Genomic DNA, 27,750 nt, shown 5'->3' on the forward strand with positions numbered 1-27,750 from the left:
CTTGTTGTTGATTCTTCACAAAAAAATACAGTTTTATATCTTTATGTTTGAAGCCTGAAATGTGGCAAAAGGTCGCAAAGTTCAAGGGGGCCGAAAACTTTCGCAAGGCACTAATATATATATATATACACACACATATACATACAGTTGAAGTCGCAAGTTTACATACACTTATGTTGGAGTCATTAAAACTTGTTTTTCAACCACACCACACATTTCTTGTTAACAAACTATAGTTTTGGCAAGTCGGTTAGGACATCTACTTTCTGCATGACAAGTCATTTTCCCAACAATTGGTTACAGACAGATTATTTCACTGTATCACAATTCCAGTGGGTCAGAAGTTTACATACACTAAGTTGACTGTGCCTTTAAACAGCTTTGAAAATTCCAGAAAATTATGCCATGGCTTTAGAAGCTTCTAATAGGCTAATTGACATCATTTGAGTCAAATTGAGGTGTACCTGTGGATGTATTTCAAGGCCTACCTTCAAACTCAGTGCCTCTTTGCTTGACATCATGGGAAATCAAAAGAAATTAGCCAAGACCTCAGAAAACAAATTGTAGATCTCCACAAGTCTGGTTCATCCTTGGGAGCAATTTCCAAAACGCCTGAAGATACCACGTTCATCTGTACAAACAATAGTACTCAAGTATAAACACCATGGGACCACGCAGCAGTCATACCGCTCAGGAAGGAGTCTCCTAGAGATGAACGTTTGTTGCGAAAAGTGCAAATCAATCCCAGAACAGCAGCAAAGGACCTTGTGAAGACGCTGGAGGAAACAGGTACAAAAGTATCTATATCCACAGTAAAACGAGCCCTATATCGACATAACCTGAACGGCCGCTCAGCAAGGAAGAAGCCACAGCTCCAAAAGACGTAACTAGGGATGGGCACGGTTATTCGGTGGTTTAATGGTACATGTATTCATACCGAACCCTATGGAGACTTTGGGTTCAGTCCACACTGTGAACCCGAATGACTACTACTACTAGTATTACTACTATTACACTAGGCCTATAGGTCTTACCTACACTGTGTTGTATGCCTCGAGTAAATCTGAGCTGAAATTCTTTTTGACCCTATTCCATTAAAACAGAAAGAGCCTATGCGCATGTTGTAATCAAAATTATAATCTTAATTGGCGCATTTCAAACGGTCCTTTTGTGATGTGCAGCCGGGAACTAGTTCTGTATGATGGACTAGTTCCGTATTTCACTGGAAGAATAAACATTTTCTTTTCAAAATGATAGTTTCCGGATTTGACCATATTAATGAGCTAAGGCTCGTATTTCTGTGTTTATTATATTACAATTAAGTTTATAATTTGATATTTGATAGAGCAGTCTGATTGTGCGGTTAGGCAGCAGCAGGCTCGTAAGCATTCATTCAAACCGCACTTTCCTCCATTTACCAGAAGCTTTCCGCATTGCTTGAAGCACAGCACTGTTTATGACTTCAAGCCTATCAACTCCCGAGATTAGGCTGGCAATACTATAGTACCTATAAGAACATCCAATAGTCAAAGGTCTATGAAATACAAAATGATAAAGTGAGAAATATATAGCAGTCTGCAGTGCAGGCAAAAAGTTGCTCCAGAACACCAACCCACCACGAGAAAAAAAAAATGCACCAACACCCCCAAATCACTTTCCGCAGCTATGCTTGCTACTGTAGCTAGCTTCTTTGCAATGACTTGGTGCAGTCAAGAGAGGCACTACCAGATGGTATGATAGATTACCTATGGCATGAACAAGTTTGTCTAACTAGCACGAGTCGGTTTGGCTACTTTCGCTATCTTCCTCCGTGCCACACACACCGGCCCCCCGCACCTCTTGCCCTTCCCCCACCCTTCTGCTAAAACGAGCACAGCGCACCAGCTCTCTCAAGTCACGTGATCAAGTCTCCATTGCCATTTTAAAATTACGTTATGAAAAAAACAGAGACTATTCGGATACCTGAAAAAATTTTAATTATTCATATTCTGAAATCATTTCAAATGCCCATCCCTACATTTAACACCAATCGTCAGACCAATCATTAGTCTGACCAAGACAAAAGACAGACAATTCAGCTTAGTGCATCCCTTCCTTGGCTTGTTTCCAGACTCCTGTACAGTAAGAGCAGACATACAGCCTATACCTCTTCAACTACAGTATTAAGACCCTAACCAGGTTGGCAGACATGGTAGGGGAGGACTAGGTCAGTATTGTCAACAGTAGACTAGATCCAGTAAGGGGGGGACTAGGTCAGTATAGTCAACAGTAGACTAGATCCAGGAAGGGGGGGGACTAGGTCGGTATAGTCAACAGTAGACTAGATCCAGGAAGGGGGGGACTAGGTCGGTATAGTCAACAGTAGACTAGATCCAGGAAGGGGGGGACTAGGTCGGTATAGTCAACAGTAGACTAGATCCAGGAAGGGGGGGACTAGGTCGGTATAGTCAACAGTAGACTAGATCCAGGAAGGGGGGGACTAGGTCGGTATAGTCAACAGTAGACTAGATCCAGGAAGGGGGGGGGACTAGGCTGGTATAGTCAACAGTAGACTAGATCCAGTAAGGGGGGGACTAGGTCAGTATAGTCAACAGTAGACTAGATCCAGTAAGGGGGGACTAGGTCAGTATAGTCAACAGTAGACTAGATCCAGGAAGGGGGGGACTAGCGCCAGTAAGGGTGGAATAGGTTGGTATTGTCAACAGTAGACTAGCTCCAGGAAGGGAGGACAAGGTCGATATTGTCCATCTCCAGTTTAAGTCTTAGTTTACCTCTTGAGGTGCTGCTCCAGTTCCCAGAACAGCAGCTTCATGGCCATCTCGTCCTGGCCTTGCACCCGGACCACCTGCTCTCTCATCGGGCTGTCTGTTCTCTCCTCCAATAGAATCAGATATTCCTCTTTTCTAGTCCCTCGCTCCCTTTCTTTTTATCTTCTCTGAGTCCCACCGGAGTGTGGAGAGCAGTGGTAGAGATGAGGGGACAAGCCAGGGCTGTGTGTGTCGGTTGGTGTGTGTGTGTGTGTCAATCCTCTGCATGCGTCTCCAAGGCAGGAGAACTAGCGACTGATTGAGCAAAAACAAGTGTAGGGCAGACGTGACATCACAGCACTGCGAGGTCATGTGACCTAGTTACATAAAAGCATCAACACAGATTAGCTTCTGCCCTGATGAGCACCGCTTCTACTCCTCTCCCTGGTGAGCCCTCTCCCTTCAGAGTGGGGTACATTTGGAGCCCTCTGTGTTTAGGACGGACCCCTGACCCCCCCACCCCCATTTAAGGCAGGGAGTATGGCCCCTGTACTTGAGCCAGGTCTTTTCCTGTCACTTCTCATCAGTAGGGCGGGCTAACAGTGGGCTTAACACCTGCACGCACAGAACGAGTACAACACACGACTGCAGTCTATCAGCCAGCAGCCTGGGTCAGGGGAACACCACAGGCAAGGACAAAGCAGGGGGGGGCTTACCTGTTCAAATACACTGTGGGCTGAGTCAGAGGGGGGCTTTGTTGGTCACATGTCCAACTGTTGCAGTTTAGCCTAAAGAACACTGACCTGACCCATGAAGAAACATTAAATCATACACAATTGACCACATATTTCATGCGCTATCCAATAACTTTTATTGATTACGACACCTTTTAGGGCTACAAGTGCTCTGATTGTTTGGTAAATTCAAGTGAACGGTTATGGAGGACTAGTGAGGCCCAAAGATGGTGATTTGGTGGAAAATAGTATGTTGTAGAACATCATACTGTATTTTTATTGTAATTGTTCTCCTAATTATGCCTGGCCAAATTAACCCTGAGGGGATTGATCCAGTCATATTGTATTTGTTTGGGAAACAGTGGGTTAAAGATGCTGTCCCTGTCCTTTCAGTCTAATCCATATCATATATAATAGCCTACTTATTACACAACTCCAGCTTATAAATAGCAAGTCTTAACATTCACTGTCTGATGGTGATTCCATGTAGGTCTATTTTAAGAATATTCCCCAGTTTATACTGTCATATCACCAATGGGACATCTCGGCTCTCATTTCCATAGCCCAAAAATGCGACTATACCGGAAGTTTCAAGCCTGGATAGGACAACTATGGATAGAGTAATTCACTGTGGGAAAATGATGAGTAGCCATTTTGGCATTACGTTGTGGTGTGAGAGGTAGAAAGGGAGAGGGTGAGAGAGGTGTCATTTGAACATTTGGGCTGACAGCAGCAGGTCAAACAACAGAGCTGAGTCCTGCTCTCTCCGGCTCACACCAGGGGAGAATGGACCAGATACACCGCCTCAGCACGTTGCTCTGTCTCAGAGAGCGAGAGAGAGGAATTGCCAGGGACCTCACGATACGGTATTATCACCATACTTAGGTGCCGATACGATATGTATTGCAATTCTCACGATTCTATATGTATTGTGATTCGATACAGCAATTTTATTGTGATTTGATGTTCCAAATATATTGCTCACTATATGTCTGCTGCAGAGATAAATAAAATAGATAAATTTAAAAAAGTGCTGAAAACATGTTGGCCCACTACTTTAAAAAAAATAAAGATGGATTACAAGCTATATGATGATAAATACCAGAGTTTTGATGTAGGTACACCCTACTAGCATTCAATAATTCTACCTAGTAAAAAAAACAAGTATGGAGTCAAGTATCGATATAATATCGTCCAAAATAATACTGTGATAGTTTTTCCCCCCCATCACTAAACATCATGTGGTCAACTGGATCCAATACATCTCGATAGGTTCAGATAGAGCTTTACAGCCCACCATTCAACAAGTATGCTCAAACATTAAGATCAGTACAGGTCTACTAAGAAAGGTGTTTGTAAGAAAAACAAGAGCAGCAGGTATGACTAATGTGGCGTGAAACCTGGTATTAGCAGGACTAACACTCTGAAAACACAAACACATGATGCACTGCTCAAAGACCTGTTGAACACACAGCGCTCAAAGAGGAAGACCTGGGGCGGAAAAGCTGGCAATTCTTACATGAACCATGAAGAGAGGAGGGGCAACAGAAAGAGGGAAGACAGAAAGCAGAGAGAGAGAGGGGGACAGAAAGCAGAAAGAGAGAGGGGGACAGAAAGCAGAAAGAGAGAGGTGGACAGAAAGCAGAGAGAGATAGAGGGGGACAGAAAGCAGAGAGAGATAGAGGGGGACAGAAAGCAGAGAGAGAGAGAGGGGGACAGAAAGCAGAGAGAGAGAGAGGGGGACAGAAAGCAGAGAGAGAGAGGGGGACAGAAAGCAAAGAGAGAGAGAGGGGGACAGAAAGCAGAGAGAGAGAGGGGGACAGAAAGCAAAGAGAGAGAGGGGGACAGAAAGCAGAGAGAGAGGGGGGGACAGAAAGCAGAGAGAGAGAGGGGGACAGAAAGCAGAGAGAGAGAGGGGGACAGAAAGCAGAGAGAGAGGGGGACAGAAAGCAGAGAGAGAGGGGGACAGAAAGCAGAGAGAGAGAGGGGGACAGAAAGCAGAGAGAGAGAGGGGGACAGAAAGCAGAGAGAGAGAGGGGGACAGAAAGGGAGAAGGGGACAAACAGACCAAAAGCAGAAAGAGAGAGAGGGACAGAGACAAACAGAGAGATGGGGAAAGAAACAGTCAGTCGTGCCTGCATCTGTAACAGTGGTGTCCCTCCAGTCAGTCGGGGGGGTGATGTGAGAGGCCTTCACTAAAGCCTAGTACCAACTGCTGCTCCCCTCCACATGTAACCACCAACACAGCTAGGCCACATCACTGTGTATGTGGTATGAACTGGGGCTTATCCACAGAGACAATGGCAGAGCTGTCCGATTTGGGGCGATGGGAGAGGAAGAGGGGACGATGACACTAGAGGGAAGAGGAGAGGGAAAGAAGGAGGAGGGGGGGGCTCTATACATTGGCCTAGAACATGATGTTCTAACTCCAGACGGCTAGACAAACCAGAACATTACTTCCACTGCAGCAGCTGAGGGGATTGGGAGGGCTAAGCTGAGTTGGATGTATAATACTGCACACTCATCAAGTGTTAGGGGTCAGTCACATGTTATAGTGCATTATATGGACCCCCTGCGTGATAGCTTAATCAAACAGGATTGGTTGGCCCTTCCACACTATTAACCTGGACACACACACACACACACGAGACAGAAAGACAGATGGGGCAGATGGATGGTTTGTGATTGTAAATCCAGACCTTCACACTACCTGCTGGTTTGAACCAGATAATAGATCATAATCCATAATCTATTATGCACAAATAGTTTTTCTTTACTGGGAAATTAGACTGGATAAGTCTAGATAAAATAAATAAAATAATCATACAGTATTCATGTGAAGTAACCTAGTACAGGTCCTCATCAATATAAACTATCTAAATGAACAGTGTGTCAGTAAATCAACAATGCCAAATTCAGCACATACAAGCTCTCACACACAATTAGGCAGATTTTTTCACAAATAGGTATTTTGGCCAACCAGATCTGAAAAAAATAGAATTGGGCTTGTGAGAACGCAGCCATATTACCTGCCACAGTTAACAGAAGGGTTAAGCTGAGGGCAGATGTGTACCATTCATGTAGAGCAGGCCTGGACAATTATTTTCCATGGTGGGCCAGAATCATATTACAGGATTATACATGTGTATGACTGTGTTGACAGATATCTACTGTAAATCACATCCAGATGCGCTACTCATTTTACTTTTTTAACATGCACAGAAATAAACCACATCCACATTCTCCTTTTGGTAGGTATTTTCATTATTAAACATGCAATGAACTACACGGAGGGAAAAGTACACTGTGCATTCAGCACCACGGACAGAACTCTTGTTAACAGGTATGCACAAAAACAAGAGAGCGCTCAACATTACATTTAAACTACTCAATCAACTCTCTGATGGGCATTGACTAGAGCAGTGAAGTCAGGTACAGTTTCTGACGTCGCTATGTGCAGGATTGCTGAGAGGTGAGAGTCAGTAAGAGATGATCTGTGCCTTGACATGTTATATTCTGTTCACATACATAGGTTGACCCAAACAGTACAAACACCTTCTGAGCAGAACCCCTAATCTTTGGAAAGTTTTGTTCATCAAGAGATGCATAGTTCTCCAATCACTGCATCACTCTGAAGATCGATAAGCTCAAGTTGCAGGTCAGTAGAAGCATTATCCACATTGAAGGTGAAAGGAGAGGAAACCAACAGCATGTCATTTCCCAACACTTTGAAATCCTCAACATTCACTGTTCAAAGCACGCAGCAGCGATGTATACTTCTCCCGCTGGTCATCTGATAGGGAACAGACTAGTGGTGTCAGAAGGTGGGTGAGATTGTTGTCATCTGATAGGGAACAATCTCACCCACCTTCTGACACCACTAGTCTGTTCCCTATCAGATGACAACAGACTAGTGGTGTCAGAAGGTGGGTGAGATTGTGGTCATCTGATAGGGAACAGACTAGCGGTGTCAGAAGGTGGGTGAGATTGTTGTCATCTGATAGGGAACAGACTAGTGGTGTCAGAAGGTGGGTGAGATTGTCGTCATCTGATAGGGAACAGACTAGTGGTGTCAGAAGGTGGGTGAGATTGTTGGCTTCTACTTGGCAGGTCAGGATGAGTCATTTTCCCTTGAAGGCTGACAAGGCTGTACATCTGATGTGCAAAAAGGTCCTTCCCTTATAGTTTGGAATTCAGTTCATTCATGAGGGCCATGATGTCCACAGGGAAGGAAAAAAATCAGCCAACCATTCTTTATCTTGCAGTTGATAGAATTCCACATATTTCCATTTGCAAAAACTCAGCAAACTCCGACTTCAGATCCCACACCCTTTTAAGCACCTTCCCCAAACTCAAGCCATCTCACGTTTGTGTGGAAGGGGAGCTCTGCATGACCCGACTGTCTCTTCCAACAGTGAGACAAACTGGTTGTGGTTTAATGATTTTGCTCTTAAGAAGTTTACCACTTTAGTGACTGTATCCACAACCTGGCTCATTTTCAGAACACATTTACAGAGCACCTTCTGATGAGTAATGCAATGCGGGAAAATGATTTTCTGATCTGGGTTCAGCTCAGCTACTTGATCTTGTATCCTTTTCAAAAGGCTAATGTTTTTTTCTGTCAAGTTTGGGCACCCATCAGTGGTCACACTGGATAACCTTTCAATACTCAGTCCCAGCTTTGCCACACACTTATTAACCTCCTCCAATAAATATTTCCCTGTGGTTGGGTTCTTCATTGACAGCACTGAAGCAAGCTCCTCTGTAATTGCACAGTCTGGGGTTATGCCTCGTGTCACATGCATCACTGCTCTCATCCAGGGCCAAGGAGAAATAGGTGAAATCCTTTACCTCGTCTTTCAACTGTTGTTTCATATTCTCTGAGAAGTCCTCAACACACCGTGTCACGGTTTGTCTTGACAGAGAAAGTTTTTTTGTCAGGGCAAAGTACTGCTGCAGAGTCAAAAAAGGATTTAATTCATTTGCCCTCAGTGAAATGCTTGCCATGTTTATCACTTTTATGGGACAGTACATAGCTAGCTCTTGCAATTCCGTCGTTTTCTGAATGCAGTTGTCAAAAGTCCTTGTGCAACTGAGAAAGCAACTCTTTCGATGCCCTCTGCTCAAAATACATATTCCTATATTTCTCTGCATGCTTTGTCTGGAAGTGTCAGGACAAGTTGTAGTCTTTGAAGACAGCGACGCTCTCTCTGCACACAGCTTTACCTGATACCTCAATAAATAAATATTTTGATGTCCACTCTTGGCTGGAACACCCTACATTCATTGTCTACTTTCCTTTGAAAAACTCATTTTAGCACAATTTCTAGCTAGCTACTATTTGCAACTGACGTGTGTGTCAGCCTGTCAGTCACTGTCTGTCCTTATGCAGTTATTTATACGTGCCTTCAAAATAAAAGTACCACAAGCGGTGGGAGTTAAATCATGACACAAAGGTGAGTATTCATTGGGCGTTTAATTTGAATAACAAATACATTCTTCAAAACTTTACAAATCGCAAATTCTTCATGTGACCGGAGCATGATTACGCATATGGCCCCTGGGCCGGCCTTTGCCCATGCATGTAGAGTGTAAACCAGGCACCTGCTTTTAAATGCATTGGACAGGCTATGTGTTTGTGCTTTTCCCAAAGATTCTTTAGAACTAGAGCAAACACACGTGTCAAGTGTACTATAAGTTGGGGGCATTGTGTTCTTGTGGACTGTTGCTCTGTTAGAGGGTAGTGTGTTCATGCATGCATGCATGTCCGTATTTGTGTGATGTGCTCTGTACTCCTGTGCAGCTCATGTTCTACTGAGCAGCTTTTACCTGGCCTCGGCAAGGAGACTTCAGAACACAAAACTGCAATAAAAAAGACACACAACCCATCCCCCACTGACATACACAAGAGAGTAGAAAGAATAAGGTGTGGAGTGAGTTAAGTACACAGACTAGTCGGAACTCTGTGATATTTCAGAAAAGCAAGGCCAAACCTCCCCATACATAATGTTGGTGTTTATCTCTAACCTCTTCAAATAGAACATCCCCATTCTAATCCCAATTCTCCACAATATCACCTCTGTGTCCGAACTAGGGGATTTCATTTGTATGTAGTGCTATCCCTGAGCTGTTCTGGTCTATTAATGTTCTGTATAACTTCATGTTTCATGTTTTGTCTGGACCCCAGGATGAGTAGCTGCTGCTATCACAACAGCTCATGGAGATTAGAGTTCGACCGATTAATCGTAATGGCCGATTAATTAGGGCCGATTTCAAGTTTTCATAACAATCGGAATTCTGTATTTTTGGGCGCCGATTAACTTTTTTTTTTTTTATATATATATATATATATATATATACACCTTTATTTAACTAGGCAAGTCATTGAAGAACACATTCTTATTTTCAGTGACGGCCTAGGAACTGTGGGTTAACTGCCTGTGTTCAGGGAAAGAACGACAGATTTTCACCTCGTCAACTCAGGGGTTCCAATCTTGCAACCGCACAGTTAACTAGTCCAACGCTCTAACCATTGCACTCCACGAGTAGCCTGCCTGTTACGCAAATGCAGTAGAAGCCAAGGTAAATTGCTAGCTAGCATTAAACTTATCTTATAAAAAACAATCATAATCACTAGTTATAACTACTAATCCAGTTTAGCAGGCAAAATTAACCAGGAGAAATGATAATTTCTCTTGCATATACCCTGACTCTGCGTGCAATGAACGCAACAGTTTGGGCTGCCTGGCTCATTGCGAACTAATTTGCCAGAATTTTACATAATTATGACATACATTGAAGGTTGTGCAATGTAACAAGAACAAGGCTCGATGGGTAACGATGCTTCGAGTGTTCCTGGTTCGAGCCCAGGTAGGGGCAAGGAGAGGGACGGAAGCTATACTGTTACACTGGCAATACTAGAGTGCCTATAAGAACATCCAATAGTCAAAGGTATATGAAATACAAATGGTAGAGAGAAATAGTCCTATAAATACTATATTAACTACAACCTAAAACCTCTTACCTTGGAATATTTAAGTCTCATGTTAAAAGGAACCACCAACTTTCATATGTTCTCATGTTTTGAGCAAGGAACTTAAACGTTAGCTTTTTTACATGGCACATATTACTTTCTTCTCCAACACTTTATTTTTGCATTATTTAAACCAAATTGAACATGTTTTACTTTATATTTGAGGCTAAATTGATTTTATTGATGTTTTATATAAAGTTAAAATAAGTGTTCATTCAGTATTGTTGTAATTGTCATTATTACCAAAAAAAATTGGCAGATTAATTGGTATCGGCTTTTTTGGTCCTCCAATAATCGGTATCGACGTTGAAAAATCATAAAATCGGTCGACCTCTAATGGAGATCCCCAAAAATAACACAAACTCCCCCTGCCCTCCCACCCCCTCCATCCCTCTCTTCATCTGTCCATCTGTCTGGTCCGGCATATCAAATTGGGTGTCAAATGGAAGCTAAGAGTATCGATTTTTGGGAAATTAAGGCATATACATTTAACCCTTTTTCCCATCTGAAAAATTAGGCATAAGTAAAGGCTTTGATTTCTGGATAAACATATGGAAAAGGGTTTTTAGAAAACATCAACCAGAAAAAGTCTTAAAAAGGTATCAGAAATGCATCAAAACACAATGTTCACAGAATATCAACACATATTTAGTTAAATTGATTGCCTTCTTTAAGAAATATTGAAATATTGCCGTTACCAAAACCCTGCATATTTTTAAGATATTTTCTCATTTCTCTCCATCATGAGGGAGGATAATGAAAGTTCAGAGTAAGAAATAAATGAAAGACCTACCAATCATAGCGATTTTACTGATATAAATTTTATTCATGAATTATTAAGTGATTAAAACTCGTAACTCCGTTACCAATTTGGGAATGGAATTACCCCAAAAACGAATGGAATTACTGCAACTAAATTGGCTACAATGGGAAATCATAAGTGACAAACCACAGTTGGGTCACATGCTAACGTCCTGCCTTACACTGGCATACTGTTATGTTCAACTCATAGCTGTTTTCTTACTCTTTCTGTTATCTGGTTGTCAAACCAAGAGAGTTAAAACAGTCTGGACAACCCCTCCCTCTCCAGTTAATATCACCTCTTCCCAGCTCTTACTGACACCTACCCATGAGCCCACTATTTCCATTCACTGTGACCAGCATCCACACCCACTGAGCACTGACCAACACCGGACATCAACAACGTTAAAAAGTAGTTGAGATATGGTCACTCCACCCTGGCCTTGATGTTAACGTCCACAGACGAACCGGACCAAATCTGAACCCATCATAGAATTATGTTTCACAAGTTTGGATAGAAGAGTACATTACAGTACAATGAGTAGAGCACAGTACAATACTGTACAGAAAAGTAGTACTGCACTAAACTCTACCCTGCAGTATTGTACATCCCATTCTTTCTGCAGACATCTATAAATCTTAATTCGGAGCAGATATTTAACAGTCTTTGGAAACCATGGTTACATAAAAAAAAACCTGAGGGAGATTTTACTGTAATTCCGTTACCAAAGATTGTATCTGTACATTTCTTGCACTAAAGTCATTTTTGTACATTTCAGTAGAAATTGTTAAACGTAGTCCTTGTACATAGATTTGTATGGTTTGTTAAACTTCGATAATGTTTGTGTGACATACATTTTAAAGTGAATGAGTCGAAGCGTAATTCCGTTACCGTGGAATTGCCCTGCTCTGTCCTACTTCTGACTGGAACAGTAGTGGGAAACCGGTACAATCCAGTTTGGATGGAGGGAGAGAGAGAGAAAGGGAGAGAAGGACAGCCAAATAGCTTTCCAACCTACAGCTCCATGACACAGCAGAGAGCTGAGGGCAGAGGGTATAGAGAGGACATAAGATGGAAGTGGGCAGCAGCAATCACCCAGCCCATCCATGCCCTCTCACAGAGACACATTAACTAACTACTGGGGCTCAGTGATATACCCACTTATCATTCGCTCTATCAGACTTGAATACTCATGCACACAGAGAAAACAAAAATTGTCTCTTGGTAGTAGCCTCAAACACACCTAACAGAGCCTCAAAATTCTGAGCCAGAGGGTCTCAATGTGACTTTTCCTCACTGGTTCTCTGAAATGCTACAGTATAGCCTAATAATAAGTATCCATCTGCACATTATTGGACAAGGATGTTACAAAGTGGTTTAACTAAGGGACTACTGCAAGCAGCACTTAGCATAACGTTATGTAATAAGCTGTGGTCCATGTTGTAGACCTTTTTAACAACTTTTTGAAGAGCAGCAGAAATGAACTGCAGAAACCCAAACACGTCCGGTGTGTTTGCAAACAGCTAGCCAGCTAAACTAGCTAACTTAGTCTAGTTGTTTTCTCAAGGTTTTGACCATAGTATTCGTGGGTGGGGTGGTCCTTAAGTCCAGAGACAAATCCATTTTTGAAAATGAAAGTTCAATCAAATTTATTTATATAGCCCTTCTTACATCAGCTGATATCTCAAAGTGCTGTACAGAAACTCAGCCTACAACCCCAAACAGCAAGCAATGCAGGTAAAGAAGCACAGTGGCTAGGAAAAACTCCCTAGGAAGAAACCTAGAGAGGAACCAGGCTATGAGGGGTGGCCAGTCCTCTTCTGGCTGTGCCGGGTGGAGATAAGAACATGGCCAAGATGTTCGAATGTTCAGAAATGACCAGCATGGTCAAATAATAATCATCACTGTAGTTGTCGAGGGTGCAACAGGTCAGCACCCAAAGCAGCATGGCAGCGGGTTGCGTAGCCTGCATGGCTAGTAACTTCAGAAGCAGGAGGTGGCGGCGCCAAGATGACGTGTAGCACACGGGTCCGTTTCTTTAGCAAGTTAACCATCTATTCTAGGTAACGTCAGCTAGCTAGAGATAAAGACAGCCATCCAATATTATTTTTTTTAGCATGATCTGCTAAAAAGAACATGTTAGCTACTTAGCTAGTAGCTAAACTAGCTATCTAATGAACACACTTCCAGTCCAAAAGAGAGAACACAAATGCAACAAAATATCAAATGTTATATCACTTGATGAAGCAAGTCCTGGTCTAATTTCTGTTTCCTAACCTCAGATACAGAGCCCTGTGAAAGCTGTTAAAACCTGTCTGTGGACAAAGATCTCAAAGAAAGTCCCAAGTCCTGGAGAGACTGAAGGGTATATCTCCAATGGGTTATATATGCTATTGGTTTACTGTTAAAATTGGTTGTAGGACTACAAAAAGACTTAGAAGTAACAATGCATAGACATAACATATGCATAGACACATAGACTGGAAGTCTTCCGACTAGCTTGGAAAGACAGTACTGTGCAGTACCGAAGAGCCCTTACTGCTGCTCGATCATCCTATTTTTCTAACTTAATTGAGGAAAATAAGAACAATCCGAAATTCCTTTTTGATACTGTCGCAAAGCTAACTAAAAAGCAGCATTCCCCAAGAGAGGATGACTTTCACTTTAGCAGTGATAAATTCATGAACTTCTTTGAGGAAAAGATTATGATTATTAGAAAGCAAATTACGGACTCTTCCTTAAATCTGCGTATTCCTTCAAAGCTCAGTTGTCCTGAGTCTGCACAACTCTGCCAGGACCTAGGATCAAGAGAGACACTCAAGTGTTTTAGTACTATATCTCTTGACACAATGATGAAAATAATCATGGCCTCTAAACCTTCAAGCTGCATACTGGACCCTATTCCAACTAAACTACTGAAAGAGCTGCTTCCTGTGCTTGGCCCTACTATGTTGAACATAATAAACGGCTCTCTATCCACCGGATGTGTACCAAACTCACTAAAAGTGGCAGTAATAAAGCCTCTCTTGAAAAAGCCAAACCTTGACCCAGAAAATATAAAAAACTATCGGCCTATATCGAATCTTCCATTCCTCTCAAAAATTTTAGAAAAGGCTGTTGCGCAACAACTCACTGCCTTCCTGAAGACAAACAATGTATACGAAATGCTTCAGTCTGGTTTTAGACCCCATCATAGCACTGAGACGGCACTTGTGAAGGTGGTAAATGACATTTTAATGGCATCGGACCGAGGCTCTGCATCTGTCCTCGTGCTCCTAGACCTTAGTGCTGCTTTTGATACCATCGATCACCACATTCTTTTGGAGAGATTGGAAACCCAAATTGGTCTACACGGACAAGTTCTGGCCTGGTTTAGATCTTATCTGTCGGAAAGATATCAGTTTGTCTCTGTGAATGGTCTGTCCTCTGACAAATCAACTGTAAATTTCGGTGTTCCTCAAGGTTCCGTTTTAGGACCACTATTGTTTTCACTATATATTTTACCTCTTGGGGATGTTATTCGAAAACATAATGTTAACTTTCACTGCTATGCAGATGACACACAGCTGTACATTCAATTAAACATGGTGAAGCCCCAAAATTGCCCTTGCTAGAAGAATGTGTTTCAGACATAAGGAAGTGGATGGCTGCAAACTTTCTACTTTTAAACTCGGACAAAACAGAGATGCTTGTTCTAGGTCCCAAGAAACAAAGAGATCTTCTGTTGAATCTGACAATTAATCTTAATGGTTGTACAGTCGTCTCAAATAAAACTGTGAAGGACCTCGGCGTTACTCTGGACCCTGATCTCTCTTTTGAAGAACATATCAAGACCATTTCAAGGACAGCTTTTTTCCATCTACGTAACATTGCAAAAATCAGGAACTTTCTGTCCAAAAATGATGCAGAAAAATTAATCCATGCTTTTGTCACTTCCAGGTTAGACTACTGCAATGCTCTACTTTCCGGCTACCCGGATAAAGCACTAAATAAACTTCAGTTAGTGCTAAATACGGCTGCTAGAATCCTGACTAGAACCAAAAAATTTGATCATATTACTCCAGTGCTAGCCTCTCTACACTGGCTTCCTGTCAAAGCAAGGGCTGATTTCAAGGTTTTACTGCTAACCTACAAAGCATTACATGGGCTTGCTCCTATCTATCTCTCTGATTTGGTCCTGCCGTACATACCTACACGTACGCTACGGTCACAAGACGCAGGCCTCCTAATTGTCCCTAGAATTTTTAAGCAAACAGCTGGAGGCAGGGCTTTCTCCTATAGAGCTCCATTTTTATGGAACGGTCTGCCTACCCATGTCAGAGACGCAAACTCGGTCTCAACCTTTAAGTCTCTACTGAAGACTCATCTCTTCAGTGGGTCATATGATTGAGTGTAGTCTGGCCCAGGAGTGGGAGGGTGAACGGAAAGGCTCTGGAGCAACGAACCACCCTTGCTGTCTCTGCCTGGCTGGTTCCCCTCTTTCCACTGGGATTCTCTGCCTCTAACCCTATTACAGGGGCTGAGTCACTGGCTTTACTGGGGCTCTCTCATGCCGTCCCTGGAGGAGGTGCGTCACCTGAGTGGGTTGAGTCACTGATGTGGTCATCCTGTCTGGGTTGGCACCCCCCCCCCCCCCCTTAAGTTGTGCCGTGGCGGAGGTCTTTGTGGGCTATACTCAGCCTTGTCTCAGGATGGTAAGTTGGTGGTTGAAGATATCCCTCTAGTGGTGTGGGGGCTGTGCTTTGGCAAAGTGGGTGGGGTTATATCCTTCCTGTTTGGCCCTGTCCGGGGGTGTCCTCGGAGTGGGCCACAGTGTCTCCTGACCCCTCCTGTCTCAGCCTCCAGTATTTATGCTGCAGTAGTTTATGTGTCGGGGGGCTAGGGTCAGTTTGTTATATCTGGAGTACTTCTCCTGTCCTATTCGGTGTCCTGTGTGAATCTAAGTGTGCGTTCTCTAATTCTCTCCTTCTCTCTTTCTCTCTCTCGGAGGACCTGAGCCCTAGGACCATGCCCCAGGACTACCTGACATGATGACTCCTTGCTGTCCCCAGTCCACCTGGCTGTGCTGCTGCTCCAGTTTCAACTGTTCTGCCTTATTATTATTCGACCATGCTGATCATTTATGAACATTTGAACATCTTGGCCATGTTCTGTTATAATCTCCACCCGGCACAGCCAGAAGAGGACTGGCCATCCCACATATGCTCTCTCTAATTCTCTCTTTCTTTCTCTCTCTCGGAGGACCTGAGCCCTAGGACCATGCCCCAGGAATACCTGACATGATGACTCCTTGCTGTCCCCAGTCCACCTGACTGTGCTGCTGCTCCAGTTTCAACTATTCTGCCTTATTATTATTCGACCATGCTGGTCATTTATGAACATTTGAACATCTTGACCATGTTTTGTTATCCACCCGGCACAGCCAGAAGAGGACTGGCCACCCCACATAGCCTGGTTCCTCTCTAGGTTTCTTCCTAGGTTTTGGCCTTTCTAGGGAGTTTTTCCTAGCCACCGTGCTTCTTCACCTGCATTGCTTGCTGTTTGGGGTTTTAGGCTGGGTTTCTGTACAGCACTTTGAGATATCAGCTGATGTACGAAGGGCTATATAAAATAAATTTGATTGATTGATTGACATAAAACATGCATGGCAACCTAGCTACTGGGTGCAGATGTTTCTGTTCAACCCTGACATTCTGCTTATTATTTCTATTAGAAAATAATAATTTAACTATTCAATTGTCTCTTGTTTTGGAGTAAGATGAATGTCTAAACCCACTAACAATTTACATAGACGTCCTTTTTTGGTCATCGAACATTCCCTGTGTATCGGTTTTAATTGGTTGACATTCACTTTCCTTTTGTCTGGTGATATTGCACAGATTTGCAGCTGATGTCCTTAATCATTGGTGTGGGTTTTACAATCCCTGTGTGGCTGACCTAGGATTCAACCTCTGTCCACAACAGCACCCACTAAGCAGCGTCCATTATCCTACCAAATCTATGACCTTGGTTGGGCTAGGATAACAGAACTTTAGGTCTCAGAGCGGGTGATATCACCACAATGAAGGCTCCTAGAGTTGTCTCACTTGGTCTTTCTTTATTACTCGCATCCCATCTCCTCACCTGTATTGTATCGCAACTGTATTGGTGGAGAAGGTACAAGGTCCTTCCCTTCTATTATTCTTCACTAATGAGTAGAGCAATAGAGGAAGGATGAGCCTAGCACTCATCTGTCAACTAGCTCACATGTACTATACACTCACCCCTCTGCTACACTCACCTTCTCCGCATCAATCTAAACAGCCAGCAGAGCAGAGCAAATATAGCACCCACAGAATACATTGCGGGTATTTCATTCTGCTACATTGACTCAGATCACAGTCTGTAGCTGAGTTACACTGTCCATAGCATAGGTGGTGGTGAAAGGGGTGTGACTGCACACAGAGGTAAGCTGCAGGTGAGTTCTAGCAGCCACTGATGTAATACCCCCTGAAACTTGTAGTGTCTCCTCCTGCTTAAGCATCTCTGCTGCAGGAGGATCTCTTCCTGCAAATTTTCTCAGATTTTCTTCATTCAGCTACACTCTCCAGTGGTTGGCATGCTAGCTACAAGTGTAATTTGGTCAGGGTTTGTGTCCCGGCCAGCCATACAGGGATGAAACTCATACATTACATGGCTGCTTTGCAGACCATGGAAAAAAAAGTGACACTTCACTGTAGTCACTTTCCAGGTTATTTGTCTATTGCCTCCACTATGCGTGCTCTACCCTCTTGGTTAAAGTGGATGTAAGATTTTCTTATGGCCTGCATAACCAACGCAGACATACAGTGCCTTCGCAAAGTATTCAGACCCCTTGACTTTCTCCACATTTTGTTTCGTTTCAGCCTTATTCTAAAATTCTACCCCATAATGACAAAGCGAAAACAGGTTTTTAGAAATGTTTGCAAATTTAATACAAATAAACAGAAATAACTTATTTACGTAACTATTCAGGCCCTTTGCCATGACTCGAAATTGAGCTTAGGTGCATCCTTTTTCCATCCTCATTGGGTTTCAGAGAGGTTTATACAATTTTAAAATTTAAATTGATTGTACATGATTTGTAAAGACATGTCTATATAAAGATCTCACAGTTGACCGTGCATGTCAGAGCAAAAACCAAGCCACGAGGTCGAAGGAATTGACTGTATAGCTCCAAGACAGGATTGTGTTGAGGCAACAGATCTGGGGAAGGATACCAACAAATTTCTGCCTCATTGAAGGTGCCCAAGAACATAGTGGCCATTTTCAATTGGAAGAAGTTTGGAACCGCCAAGACTCTTCCTAGAGCTGGCCACCCGGCCAAACTGAGCAATCGGTGGAGAAGGGCCTTGGTCAGGGAGGTGACCAAGAACCCGATGGTCACTCTGACAGAGCTCCAGAGTTCCACTGTGGAGATGGAAGAACCTTCCAGAAGGACAACCATCTCTGAAGCACTGCACCAATCAGGCCTTTATGGCTGAATAGCCAGACAGAAGCAACTCTTCAGTAAAAGGCACATGACAGCCCACTTGGAGTTTGCCAAAAGGCACCTAAAGACTGACCATGAGAAACAATATTCTCTGGTCCGATGAAACCAAGATTGAACTCTTTGGCCTGAACGTCAAGCGTAATATCTGGAGGAAACCTGGCACCATCCCTACGGTGAAGCATGGTGGTGGCAGCAGCATCATGCTGTGGGGATCCTTGATGAAAACATGCTCCAGAGCGCTCAAGACCTCAGACTGGGGGCGAACATGACAACAACCCTAAGCATGCCGCCAAGACAACGCAGGAGTGGCTTCAGGACAAGTCTCTGAATGTCCTTGACTGGCTCAGCCAAAGCCTGGACCTGATCAAACATCTCTGGAGAGACCTGAAAATAGTTTTGCAAGCAACGCTCAACATCCAACCTGACAGAGCTTAAGAGGGATCTGCAGAGAAAAATGGGACAAACTCCAAATACAGGTGTGCCAAGCTTGTGGTTTGGTGATTCAACAAAGGTGGTTCAACAAAGTACTAAGTAAATATCTGAATACTTGTGATATTTCAGTTAATTTTGAATACATTTGCACAAAAAAAAAATCTAAACAACTTTTCATTATGGGGTATTGTGCGTAGATTGAGGGGAAAAAATGATTTAATCAATTTTAGAATAAGGCAAAATGTGGAAAAGGTCACGAGGTCTGAATACTTTCCGAAGGCACTGTATGATGGGATTTTTATTGGCCTTGTGGGCATGTCAAATGCACTTGTACATGTGGCTTGTAATTTCTATAATGAAACAGGATTAACAAATCCTCACACATTGTTTACATTTTGTTGAGATATTTTCTCCATTTAAAATGATACAATTAGAAATAAGAAAAGCACTCACATCTGAGAACTTGTGTGCGTGTGAGAAATAATTTGCTGATACTGGCAAGATAACTGTGGGTTTTAGTTTTTTTATCAGACAATTAACTAGGCTAACCATGTTGAAGGACGCCAGCTACTGTACATGCAGTCATGAAATGGATTAGTGCAAGCCCCACCCTTGTAATGAAGGTAGGCCTTAAGGATGACATGCTCAGGAGAGATACATTAGCAAATATCACTATCATGAGGGTGTGCAGAATGGAATATTTTAAGGTTAATTTGTAATTTGTTTGCTTCATGTTATATATCATCCTGGTGTAATTAATATGCAGTTCACAATTATTACCACTAGCTAGGTCTCGTAACATGAGGTTGATAATACATGCCTAGCACAAGCTAGCAGTTCATTAAAATTACAGTATGTTTGTTGAAACTAAGTGGGCAATACACCTGGGTAAAATATAGTTGCGTTTTGGAGGAAGCAAACAAAGACCTAGGAGAGAGATTGGTGACGGGGGGGAACGAGGTTGATTGTACTGCTGCTAGCCAACTTTTGATGTAAACAATTATTGTTGGCTGTCGTGAGAGAACTTCATCTATCTAGCTGAATAACCAGGTTAAACTGAGCTTTCTATACCGTCACTTCCCGCTAGCTATGTGGTTATTTCTGTGCTAGCCAAGTGTAGCCCACACCACCAGAGCAAACAGATAAAACAGGAAATAAACATTGTTTGATGATTTTGTTTAGTAGATCTGATAGCAACAAGTCCATTTGTGTATAGAACTCGTTTGTTCGGTTTTTTGGTTGGCTCAAGAAAAATGAACTTGTCATTTTGTGCTAGCAAGCCAACTAACTAGCTAGCTAGAAATGATGGAATGCCGCAGCACCGAATGTTTACTGGGGAAACTCTTGGTTGTGCGTGCATATAGAACTTGCTACTGTTTTGACAGTTGAAAAGGTCTTCATAATAATAGTTCTCCCTGAACGAGTCGACTGAAGCTCCTGATTACATGCTCCAATACACCCAGTCTCCATAGGTCTGTCAGGCCAGAATATAGGAGAAATTACATCTACACATTAAATGATGCACACAGAGCAGTCATTGCTCCCTCTCAAATCCTCCATTGTTCACTGTGTGAGAAACAGGACCTGCAGAAAACCTAAACAGCAGGTGGAAGAGTGAAAACTGGTACACTACACCCACAATAACATCTGCTAAACACATCTATGTGGCCAATACAATTTGATTTGATTCACACTTGAATATTGACTTAAATAGATGAGTTTTGTTGATCTGTAATCTGCAGTTCATTCTGGGAGGCCGTCCTTCTTAAACCCTGGCCTGTAGAACTATAAGATCTTACCCATTCCTTCCTTCCTCCGTGTGTGTGTTGTATCTAATTAGATGTCCAGAGAAAGAGAGAGGAGGAACGGAGTGGATTAACTAGAGACTGCGTCAGGCCAAAGGCAGTGACGACAGGGGGCTAACATAAGAAGTGTGTGATCCCACAGACACACACACACAGCTCAGTGGCTGCAGCGCCATACATGGACTAAGGAAGTTTACATAAACGACTTTTAAATGACTCCAACCTAAGTGTTTCAACCACTCCACAAATGTATTGCTAACAAACTATAATTTTGGTAAGTCGGTTAGGACATCAACTTTGTGCATTACACAAGTCGTTTTTACAACAATTGTTTACAGACAGATTTCACTTATAATTCACTTTATCACAATTCCAGTGGGTCAGACGAAACAAAAATAGAACCGTTTGGCCATAATGACCATCGTTATGTTTGGAGGAAAAAGGGGGAGGCTTGCAAGCCGAAGAACACCATCCAAGTGTGAAGCACAGGGGTGGCAGCATCATGGTGGGGGTGCATTGCTGCAGGAGGGACTGGTGCACTTCACAAAATAGATGTCATCACGAGGATGGAAAAATATGTGGATATATTGAAGCAACAGCTCAAGACATCAGTCAGGAAGTTAAAGCTTGGTCACAAAGAATACTTCCAAAGTTGTGGCAAAATGGCGTTAGGACAACAAAGTCAAGGTATTGGAGTGGCGATCAATCCCATAGAAAAGAACTGAAGAAGTGTGTGCGAGCAAGGAGGCCTACAAACCTGACTCAGTTACACCAGCTCTGTCAAGAGGAATGGGACAAAATTCACCCAACTTATTGTGGGAAGCTTGTAGAAGGCTACCTGAAAGGTTTGATCCAAGTTAAGCAATTTAACAGCTAGGCTACCAAATACTGATTAAGTGTATGTAAACTTCTGATCCACTGGGAATGTGATGAAAAAATAAAAGCTGAAATAAATCCCTCTGCTATTATTCTGATATTTCACATTCTAAAATAAAGTGGTGATCCTAACTGACTTAATATGGCTGCGGTCTCTGTACAGGGACCAAAATCAGCGGAAATTTCAGAGCGCCAACTGTAGTACTCGATAAAACTCAAACTTTCATTAAAACACACATGCAGGGTACTCAATTAAAGCTACACTCGTTGTGAATCAAGCCAACATGTCAGATTTGTAAAATGCTTTTCGGCGAAAGCATGAGAAGCTATTATCTGATAGCATGCACCCCAGATCACGGGGCGATCTGTATTCGATAGCAGCAAGTCTTGAAATCATCGTCCATATTTTCCCTTTCATAACTTCCTTCGGTGGACCCCAAGACAGGAAGTGCCTATTCGTCATCACACCAAGGATAAACTACCAATAAAATGCCAGTACTGGTGACATCGTGTGGAAGCTGTAGGCATTGTAAACGGGTCTCTATCTATTTTCCCTTGCCGTAGACAATACAGACTGGCGGATGGATATTTTTTTTGTGTTTTTTGTGAACAGTTTTCCTCTGGATTTTTTTTACTCCTAAACATGTTCTGTTAAAGCCATGATTTAACCAGTTTTAGAGACTTCAGAGTGTTTTCTATCCACACATACTAATCATATGCATATACTATATTCCTGCCATGAGTAGCAGGACGTTTAAATTTTGCACGATTTTTAACAAAAAGCTGCGAAAATTCGCAGCATCCTAAACAGGTTAATTAAGACAGGGAATTTTTACTAGGATTAAATGTCAGGAATTGTGAAAAACTGAGTTTAAATGCATTTGGCTAAGGTGTGTGTAAACTTCCGACTTCAACTGTATATTTACCTCGAGTGTGTATTTATGGACCACTAACAGATTGAGAGAATGAGTCCATCTACCGGTATGCTACTACTTTCACAGAAAACCACAAAAAGGTATTTCTTTGCTAATTAACTCAAGACACTGGCCTGTGTCCTATGTCCTGAGTTGTAACACACTCACAGATACAACCTACAGCCTATCTACTACTGTTGAGGCCAATGTAGCTGCTGTGCGCATATGAGTGTTTATATATTATGATATTGAGAAAGCAGAGGCCAGAGGGACATAGAAAGAGAGAATAACAAAGGAAGAAAAAGCCAGAGGGATGGAGCGAGAGAGAGTAGCTGTTGTGTGTGGGTGGATGCAACCGGTTTGAACCGGTCAGCTGTGACTCTTACTGAGTGTTGAAAGGACAGCCCCTTTTACAGCAATGCATCCCTGCAGAACAGTTAGAATGCTTTAGCCAGAGGCCTGCAGTAGTAAGTAAATACATGGGGCCTGGGGCCATTTGGGGTCCACCTTCTGATGCCATTACTGGTCAACGCTGTCAAGTGGTCAAAGTGAAGTCTTAAATTAACATTTAACACACTTCACAGTTTAATGTAATGGGAGAGGAAGAGAACTCTTACCTACAGATGGGTTGCGAAAGGGCAGGTCAGGAGAGAACATGGAAAAAAGAGGGAGACAAACAGATGAACATATAGTACACACACGGATCTACAATTGTGCGACTGTGCCACAAGCCACTTCCGAACAACGAAATTATGCCGAGACTCAGATTTTTCACTTTATAAAGGTAAAACATGATTTCAAAGTCTAACAAATCAATGAACAATTTCTACAGAAAATTTCACAAAAACACATTTACTGGAAGAATGATTGTAAAATCTGTTTCATTCTGTAACCAAATGTATATCTGCACAGTTATTCATGTAAATGTGTTTTTGAAAAATGTTCAGTGAAAATTGTTGTGTTCCTTGTGCATAGAGTTGTATGGTTTGTTAAACTTTGAAATCAATCGTTATGTTGGTATACATTTTAAAGTGAAAAATCTGAGTTTCAGTGTAATTCCAATGCCATGGAATTTCCCATAGGTTTACAGTAAATATGTCTGTATAATACACAAATAGTGTGTATGTGTTGATGTATGAGGGGTTTTGGGTTAGGCAAGGGCAGGACCAGTGACTAGGCCAAAAGGGAGGGTAGAGCAAAACAAATGGTTGTTCCTGTGTGTAGACTACACACCGTTACACCACAGAAAAGCACTTCCTAATAAAATGGCCATATAATATGCACCTGTGAGTCACCCCACACACCCTCTTGCTCTCGTTCTCTCTAGTCCCTAAGCCTGCTGACTCATTCAACCCAGAGCCATAGGGTCTATCCTCACTCAGCTTAATCTAAATCAACACTACATCATTACCATAAATAGGCATACATTGTGTTCCATACATTCAGAGGCAGACTGAGGCCAGGGTGTGGTTTTGTCATGGTTAATCATCCTTAAATCAATCAAAACAGTCACCTTGCAGGTGTTTCCCGGGCTCAAAGTAGGGCTAGGCGATCTCAAATTAATCTGAATGCATGTTTTTGCACTATATTCTAAAATGCCTGTATTGCAGAATCTAGGTTAAGTATTTATGTGCGTTTACAGTGCCTTGCGAAAGTATTCGGCCCCCTTGAACTTTGCGACCTTTTGCCACATTTCAGGCTTCAAACATAAAGATATAAAACTGTATTTTTTTGTGAAGAATCAACAACAAGTGGGACACAATCATAAAGTGGAATGACATTTATTGGATACTTCAAAATTTAACAAATCAAAAACTGAAAAATTGGGCGTGCAAAATGATTCAGCCCCCTTTAGTTAATACTTTGTAGCGCCACCTTTTGCTGCGATTACAGCTGTAAGTCGCTTGGGGTATGTCTATCAGTTTTGCACATCGAGAGACTGAATTTTTTTCCCATTCCTCCTTGCAAAACAGCTCGAGCTCAGTGAGATTGGATGGAGAGCATTTGTGAACAGCAGTTTTCAGTTCTTTCCACAGATTCTCGATTGGATTCAGGTCTGGACTTTGACTTGGCCATTCTAACACCTGGATATATGTTTATTTTTGAACCATTCCATTGTAGATTTTGCTTTATGTTTTGGATCATTGTCTTGTTGGAAGACAAATCTCCGTCCCAGTCTCAGGTCTTTGGCTCCATCCATCTTCCCATCAATTTTAACCATCTTCCCTGTCCCTGCTGAAGAAAAGCAGGCCCAAACCATGATGCTGCCACCACCATGTTTGACAGTGGGGATGGTGTGTTCAGGGTGATGAGCTGTGTTGCTTTTACGCCAAACATAACGTTTTGCATTGTTGCCAAAAAGTTCAATTTTGGTTTCATCTGACCAGAGCACCTTCTTCCACATGTTTGGTGTGTCTCCCAGGTGGCTTGTGGCAAACTTTAAACAACACTTTTTATGGATATCTTTAAGAAATGGCTTTCTTCTTGCCACTCTTCCATAAAAGGCCAGATTTGTGCAATATACGACTGATTGTTGTCCTATGGACAGAGTCTCCCATCTCAGCTGTAGATCTCTGCAGTTCATCCAGAGTGATCATGGGCCTCTTGGCTGCATCTCTGATCAGTCTTCTCCTTGTATGAGCTGAAAGTTTAGAGGGACGGCCAGATCTTGGTAGATTTGCAGTGGTCTGATACTCCTTCCATTTCAATATTATCGCTTGCACAGTGCTCCTTGGGATGTTTAAAGCTTGGGAAATATTTTTGTATCCAAATCCGGCTTTAAACTTCTTCACAACAGTATCTCGGACCTGCCTGGTGTGTTCCTTGTTCTTCATGATGCTCTCTGCGCTTTTAACGGACCTCTGAGACTATCACAGTGCAGGTGCATTCATACGGAGACTTGATTACACACAGGTGGATTGTATTTATCATCATTAGTCATTTAGGTCAACATTGGATCATTCAGAGATCCTCACTGAACTTCTGGAGAGAGTTTGCTGCACTGAAAGTAAAGGGGCTGAATAATTTTGCACGCCCAATTTTTCAGTTTGTGATTTGTTAAAAAAGTTTGAAATATCCAATAAATGTCGTTCCACTTCATGATTGTGTCCCACTTGTTGTTGATTCTTCACAAAAAAATACAGTTTTATATCTTTATGTTTGAAGCCTGAAATGTGGCAAAAGGTCGCAAAGTTCAACGGGGCCGAATACTTTCGCAAGGCACTGCATGTCCGCTTGTTCTCATGTTGTCTTTTTGGTCTGGTCTCATTTGCTCTTTCTGTGCACGTTCCCATTTACACCAGAGATCTGTATATAATGATGTCTCCGCCCTAACAATGGGAGTTGTTGTTCCAAAGAAGGGGCATGCAACAAGCTTAGGTTCAAAATAAGCGCATCAAAACGCATTGGGCTTATTTTGGCGAGAGTGAAACCTCTCGCTTCGCCTATTTCTCCCAAGCCCTTCCCTCTACCACAACAACAAAGGTGAGAGTACCTTCTTCCTCTCTGACAAACGGGTTCAACTCGCTATTTGCATTGGTGATTTAGTCCAACAGAATTGGTTATATGGACACCGAAACAAATGGGAGACATTATTTGACTGTAATAGAGGAGAAATTAACCTTTCGATCCCTACCCTGTTTATATTTCAACTACTCAAATTTCGAGCAGAGCAGACACTACTAAAACAGATCTACCAATGAACAATCATTCTGGAAAATGAACGCTTAGTTTGTCACATTAAAAAGGCACTACGCATCGCTAGCAGCATTTTAGTCAAATAAAGATTATTATATTAGATGTTAAGTCTGTTTTATAAATGTGAAATAGGCATAAAATAATGAAGGAATTTGCCACTCGTTCTCATTCTGATAAGGTAGGCCACTTGATTTCAACATCTGAACAAAGTGGACAGGCTAGCATGCTGTTCAAATAGTTGGAGATGGACAGAATGTTGTGTTCATAACAATTCAACTGTTTTCCTTGTTAGCGGAATTCAGAGCTTGTGAAATTATACCTAGATCCAAGTTGGCTAAACTTGAAATATAAAATATTAGCTGGCTACTCACTAGCACGTGGGCTTGTGCTTGAGAGATTGTTTATGCCTGCTACATTATTCGTTAAGGTGCATTTTGCATGGTTCTGGTTACATCTGTAACAAAAAAGTCATTTTTATAGACAGACCTGAAAGCCAGATCAGTGATTGCAAAAAAAGCAATTACAACTATTTTGATTAAACGAGCTCTGAATTCATTCGATTATTGCTGACTGTTTTAAATGCAGTGTATTTGACCTTTAAATTGTACAACAAAGCAAATTTAGAGATAATATATAGATATATTTTTTAAATCAAGCTATATAATCGTGAATTGCCCACACTTTTCAAAAAATGTGAGATAATGGTTTTAGACCATATCGCCCAGCCCTAGCTTATGTGCTGACATTACATAACTGTCCACTGGTCTCCTCCCAGTTCAAACGAGTACAGCATATCTCTAGACTCTAAACCACTTCAATAAACCCCGTGGGGAATATTTACACAGTATAGGGCTACGTTTTGTCCTCTCTCTCTCCCCCCTCTTCCTTCAAAACCAGCAGACAAACAACCTATCAGGGAGATTGTCCAGTGAGCAGTAGAGTGAGGAGGCTGATTAGAGGAGTGACACTGACAACTGGTGGACATCAGAGGTAACAGCATAGTTCACAGGTCTCAGATGTATGCAGCACAATGGATGTCTAGCCAACATGAATTTGATCTCCACCTATATGCCAGAAATAGCCTCGGGCCCTATGCTTACTAGATTACTGCCAATGATACAAATTTAAGTTTTAGATGACAATGGCAAACAAAATAATGATATTGGGCCTATATTATAGGCAAGGGCTATAGGCAAGGGCC

The 27,750-nt window shown here is 42.2% G+C and overlaps 1 protein-coding gene across 2 annotated transcripts in view; it reads right to left on the minus strand.

The window, feature by feature from the left end:
• LOC110520372 (TSC22 domain family protein 1) overlaps window positions 1–27,750 on the minus strand; it is a 73,263-nt gene that overhangs the window by 16,341 nt on the left and 29,172 nt on the right. The window contains exon 1 of one of the 2 annotated variants that reach the window (XM_036974901.1): window positions 2,772–3,066. The exons of the other annotated variant lie outside the window; for it this stretch is intronic. Coding sequence (XP_036830796.1) covers window positions 2,772–2,857 — 86 coding nt within the window. The 5' untranslated portion in view covers window positions 2,858–3,066. Of the gene's footprint in view, window positions 1–2,771; window positions 3,067–27,750 lie in introns of those variants that run through there. 2 annotated transcript variants of the gene reach the window in all.

The sequence above is a fragment of the Oncorhynchus mykiss genome, chromosome 3 (genome assembly GCF_013265735.2).
Source record: "Oncorhynchus mykiss isolate Arlee chromosome 3, USDA_OmykA_1.1, whole genome shotgun sequence".
Taxonomy (NCBI): Eukaryota; Metazoa; Chordata; class Actinopteri; order Salmoniformes; family Salmonidae; genus Oncorhynchus; species Oncorhynchus mykiss.